The sequence below is a fragment of the Nesoenas mayeri genome (genome assembly GCF_963082525.1).
Source record: "Nesoenas mayeri genome assembly, chromosome: 1".
NCBI classification, from domain to species: domain Eukaryota; kingdom Metazoa; phylum Chordata; class Aves; order Columbiformes; family Columbidae; genus Nesoenas; species Nesoenas mayeri.
Genome location: NC_137541.1, coordinates 148,360,646 through 148,366,645, shown reverse-complemented (window position 1 = coordinate 148,366,645; position 6,000 = coordinate 148,360,646). Strand labels below are relative to the sequence as shown.

At 37.1% G+C, this 6,000-nt stretch overlaps 1 protein-coding gene across 2 annotated transcripts in view; it reads right to left on the bottom strand.

Moving 5' to 3' along the window:
• Nucleotides 1-3,669: 3,669 nt before the first annotated feature.
• MRPS9 (mitochondrial ribosomal protein S9) overlaps nt 3,670-6,000 on the bottom strand; it is a 36,355-nt gene continuing 34,024 nt past the window's right edge. For both annotated transcript variants that reach the window (XM_080352792.1, XM_080352793.1), the window contains exons 10-11: nt 5,577-5,746; nt 3,670-3,873 (exon numbers count right to left, since the gene is read on the bottom strand). In XM_080352792.1, coding sequence (XP_080208918.1) covers nt 3,782-3,873; nt 5,577-5,746 — 262 coding nt within the window. In that variant the 3' untranslated portion in view covers nt 3,670-3,781. The remainder of the gene's footprint in view (nt 3,874-5,576; nt 5,747-6,000) is intronic.

Below are 6,000 nucleotides of genomic sequence, written 5' to 3'. Positions count from 1 at the left end.
TAAATAATACATTTGCTTCTGATTCCAGGCCATGAATTCTTATATAGACAAAATATCACAGAAAACTGTGAAAATTAATTTCTATTAATTTCTGCTCCTCTAGCCAAAACCAATTTCTGGCATTTTATCTAAATAATTATATTAATTACAGTTATGTATATGACTAGTATGAGATTGCTAAAGGTAAGTTTAGTTTGGACATGAGGCAAAAATACTTTACAATGAGGGTAGTGAGACACTGGCCCAGGTTGCCCAGAGACGTGGTAGATGCCCCATCCCTGGAGACATTCCAGGCCAGGCTGGACGGGGCTCTGAGCAACCTGATCTAGTTGCAGATGTGCCTGCTCATTGCAGGGGGTTGGACTAGATGGCCTTTGAAGGTCCCTTTCAGCCTGAACCTTTCTGCAATTCTATGATTTAGTGATGGTTGGCACAATATTACTGTAGCATTTCTAAGCTTCACAGATCAGCTGGCATTTCTTAGCATAACATTGTAATATTAATTTGAAGGTATGACTTAAGCACTGAAATGAGAATGCTGAAAACTAGCCTTAACTGACATTTATTATTTCTCACTAAAATTTGTTTCTCTTGTCAGGAGAAAAAAATCCTGGAAAGACAATCTCAATCTACCCTTTGGAACCAAACACATTTATTTTTATATTAATTTGTTGCTATAAAATATATTTATAAAGAGGATTAATCATGATTTCTTTACCAAATATCTACATATCACCTCTGAAAAGAGCTTGTTTCATTTGATTGCAAATTGCTCCATCTTGTGGTAACACAGCAGCATTAATACAAAACAGAAATGTCTTTACAGCTTTACTTTCTGATTAACTGGCTTCCACACTAAAGAAATGTGACAATTACCAGAAACCGATGATATAGATACATTCCGTATGTCTTAGAGACACTTTTGGTATCTTAACTGAAAGCAAAACATCAATGTGGTGGAGAAAACAAACAAAAAACCAACACAACAAAAGAAGAGCCCAGATGAATCACAACATACCCTGACCAGAACCCGCAAGCAGCTTATTTATTTTTGTCCACATTCAGAGAATATTGTCATGTTTGACGTAAAAGCACCTGTCGCCTTCAGGACACTTTTCTGAAATCTTGTGGCGAGGTTTCCATTGCAAATGGTTCGAAACTGAGACCTGAGAAGCCTGGCTCAGAGCCAGTGAGTAGGTAGGTGTTCAGGACCGCTGCTTTCAATCAGCTTGGGAATGCAAGCGAATGAGAGGAACGGGAAGTTAAAACAGATCAATTCAAACTGATAATCTGATTCTACTACTGAGCTGCTGTCACCAACCAAAATTAACCACCCCGATGAAATTTCCTTATTTAGTTCTCCCATAAGATAATTCTGTTCTGATGAATCTGTAAAAATGAGTGGAAAAAAAATTTGTGGACTCACCTTTTGATCAGCTTTAACACTACAGAAATAGCTTTTTTTAATACAACTATTTCATCTCTTAACTCTTAAGTGTAGACATGTATTGCAGATGACTGAAAGGAACTTCATACACGTGAAAAATGCAAAAGAAACTCATAGAATTCTGTTTTCTTCTTATCAAAATGTTTCCCTTTTTTGGCTCAGATTCAGTTGGATATCTGAGCAAGTACCTCTGAAGCAAGTGACCTGGTTGCACAGAAATAACCGAGGACTTCCCTAAAAAGTTGTGACAAATTCTAAAGCTTTAACCTATCTAACATTTTTACTTGATCTAAACACCAACAGCTGTGCCCATACTTTTTTGGGGGGGGGAAGGTAAAACATCAAGAAAACCTTTAAAATACAATAAAAGACTTTGTATATTTTAAGTATCGATATGCTGATACACTTTTACAGCTTTATTGCCTAATACTGAAGTAGAAGAATTAATATAGTCAAACTAATGAATTCTTCATTTGTCTTAAGATAAAAATTCTGCTATTCAATCTCCTCCTATATCTGCTTCCACAAGCACCTTCATTTAAGTCCATGTGCTTATGTGCATTTTGTTATGTAAGCATGTCAAAATAATCCTTAGGTACCTGTCCCAGCATGGATATTTACTGAATGTTTTTACTAAAAGTCACAGTTTTTACTGAAACATGATATACAGTTATTTTGCTGCACCCAAATAATTCAGAGTTAAATTTACAGAAATGCTAATTAAGTCATTTTGTATTTGCCTTAGTGTAACTCCCATATGATTTTCAAGGAGTCAGGTGAATTGCCTCAGCTGTTGAATTCAACTTAACAAGTCACATATTTTGACTGAGACAAACTATCTTAGCAATGAGAAATCTTGCCCAAGTTTACCAAGTATTCTCATGAAACAAGAGTTCAAAAAAAAAAAAGCACAGAGTGACTTTGGGGAGTAAGGAATCAGAAACACGTCAGTCAAGGATGCATAACCAGTTTCTGACCTTCTCTGCTTTACTCAGTTCAAGAGGTTTATTTACTTGCTGCACCCTCTTGAATGGTTCTCAGGAAAATAATGACCCATACAGGTCACTTACAGGTGTTTATCACCTTGTGGTGATGTGCTAGCACCTTTTCTTACCTCTGAGGGTAATATTTCTGGTACCAAGTACAGCAAATAAGAAGCAAGGCGGATACTCTAGCGCTTAGAGTGTATGTCTGGGGAGGAAGAAATCCAAGTATTGAAATATTCTAAATTAAAAAAAGTTGAAAGGTGCACTGTTGTTGGAACTACCCAGTTGAATTTTTTTTTTTTTCTGCTTTATCCTGGTGAGATGAACCTTATAGTGTTTTTTTGCTGTAGCCCAGTTCCTACAGGAAAGATGAAGGATATGCTCTTCCTTGGAAGCTCTACATGTTTGACCTCTGTTCCAGGAAGGAAGCTGGCAACAAACCAAAACCTTGCACTTTTGGGTGAGTGCTGTAACCACCCGTCTATTTTGGAAGGCTACAATTATAGACAAGAGGTGGGCAGCACTGTCATCACCTCCCGCTTCTGATTTTAAAAAAGAAAAGTTATGACTGTATTTGGCAAAGAGTCCAATGCTATCTTTGTGATTAGCCATATTCGGAACACGCCTGCTTTATCAGGCCCCTTGAGATTTAAGGGGTGGAGAAGAGCATTCTAAAAGATTAACTTCAGCCTAATCCCTCCAGCTCTTTCTGCATTTGGGAGAAGAAAAGAAAAAGTGACTCCTCCAGAGGGTGATTCAGAGCACCTAAACTTAGGAACTTGCTCTGAATCACTCCCTACTTAACCTAGGGAGGCATCCTGGAGACAACAGATTCCACGGGCAAAGGTCTATCTGCTGTCACAGCTCCTCTCTCAACATCCCCTCAGTTGTCGGTACCACTCTGCTAGTTTCTCAACTCCACCATAGCTTAGGTGTAAAGCTGTCACTTATCTTCTGATACCTGTGAGGCAAAAAGGGAGGCATCTCAAAGTTGTCCAAATGCCTGTTTAGGAGCTGCTTAATTCAGGAATTTGGATAGTCAAGTTGCTAAACAAATACTACTGATTTTTAAAAGTTACAATCCACAACAGTTCCATAAATGGTTAATGACTTCAGTGGAGCTAAGTTGCAAAGCTGGCATTCAAGCTACTATTTTAAATTTAGCATATTGGCAAATCACACCACAATTTTCAATAAAGTTGGTTTGTTGGTTTTTAAACAGAGAAAGCACAGTAGTTATAACAGGAAAAGTCTTTATTACTAAATATATTTATACAATAGTTTTAAAACATAATTCAGTATGTTCTGAAATTCTGGTAGCGTTCTGTCATTCTTTCAATGCTCAGACTTATCGCTTTTTCCAGGTGAATTTCCGCCTGGCTCCCTCTTGACCAGGCTTTTTTCGTTCCTTCACACGTGGGTCAGGTGTTAGTAGTCCAGCTACAAAACATAGAAAAGCACCCATTTGTTTACTGTTATTAGTTAGTATTGCAGATATACTACATGTGAGGAACACAAGCCGGCCAATAACTTTGCATATGAATTGTAACATCAAGAAGGTAAAGGGTTCAGTACAAAACATACAGAAAGGAAGTTTCAGCAGATCCTCTAACATTTTAACTTTTCTTTAGTAACTAAATTTTCTTCATATTTTAGTTTAAAAGATGGGAAAAAAAACACCACATTGTTTTACACCAATATAGCTTCAGCCTTCAGAGCAGTGATCTCCAACATTTTTTGATTGTGCACTCCTAGCAGTAAAATATTTTTGAGTGTGCAGCTCCAATATAGAATCATAGAACAATTTTGGTTGGAAGAGACCCTTGAGATCATCAAGTCCAACCATTAACCTAACACTGTCACTAAACCATGTCCCTAAGGACTTAGTCTACACAACTTTTAAACACCTCCCACTTCACGAGCAGCCTGTTCCAATGTCTGACAACCCTTTCCAGGAAGAAATTTTTCCTAATATCCACTCTGAACCTCCCCTGGTGCACTTTGAGGCCATTTCCTCTCATCCTGTCACTTGTTACTTGGGAGAAGAGACCAACACCCTTCATGCTACAGCCTCCTTTCAGGTGGTTGTTGAGAGCAATAAAGTCTCTACATCTATATGTGCATGTTATGTGTATTTATTAATCTACAAATTATATACACTACTGAAATGAGAAGATTTTCTTCCTGCACCCCAATGGATCACCTTGTGAAACACTGGGGTGCGTTTACCCTACTTTGGAGATCACTGCTTTAAAGTACACTTAGTGTTTCCAGAGTATATTTGGTCATGCCCAAGACCTGTTCAGAACTATGCTGCTCTCTTTACGGATACCCACTCACTAGAACGTCAGTTTACAGGGGTATTCCTAGCAAGTCATATTTGTCTGTACTGAAAAGCTATAATCAAACTTGCTGTGATGAAGACAGCTTTACTTCCATGGCTGGCAGAGAGAAAAAAAAATCATAGCTGTTGTGCCAGTAACACACGCAAGTATTCTCCCTACTAGTCCAGAAAGAGCATAGTTAAAAGCTCACTGTTTGTAAGTATTTCCTGAAACGGTATGGCATCTGATCACTGAGAAGCACGTTATCCAAATAAATTCTATCTTATCTCAGGTAACTTGTAAAATCCAAATAAAGCAAGAGAAGAAAGAAGCTCCTTCAGTCCAGCTAGCTGCACATAATATGTTTATTCTAATTACTATCCCTTCAAAGCTAACCCTCTGGTGTTTCAGTTCGAGAAAAAAAAATTTAAACATGAACAACATGTGATTAACCAAGTGAAACAAAATACAATCTTAGTACCTTACAGCTCACTAACGCCTGATCCAGACTTATCTGTTAGTGAATATATATTAATCTTTTGTGATTCTATGTTGAGGCAATATCGGCTGGTTAATAGACCTAAGAGAGGTCTTGAACAGATGGAAAAATGCTCATGAAGTAATTCAAAATGCAAACAAATGCTAGGAAACAAGAGAAAACAATTTATAAATAAATGCAGGTACCTTTCACAAAATATACAAGGTTTCACTGAGATTACTTACTCAAATTTGCACTATCTGATCCTTAAAGATCCTAGTATTAATTCCGTTAATTACCAGAAACACGTTAAGAAACACTGAAATAATTTCATTTCCTACCTTGTCTCATGAATTCCACTTCCTTTTCTGTCACAAAACTTCTTAAGGCTTTTGCAGAGGCTAAACGTATTGCTCCAGCCTGTGCAGATCTTCCCCCACCAGAGACTGTGCAAACCATATCATGTTTTCCAACTCTATCAAGAAACTGGAAAGGGAACAACAACTGTTCTCTAAAAAAAAAAATAATAAGCATAATAAAAGTTAAATATATGCATGTATATGAAGTTACGCACTATATACCTTCCTTATAATAGTATATACAAAAACATAGTTAACTTTTAGGCAGAGATCCAAAAAGGCAGTCATGTCTCTAATTTTCTACTGATATTACCTAAATTAATGAGAGACTAGCAGTTAGGAGCATATTCAAACTGCCAACAGTAAGTATTTTAAGTTCAGTTTTACAATTAGTTTTGTTTCGCTA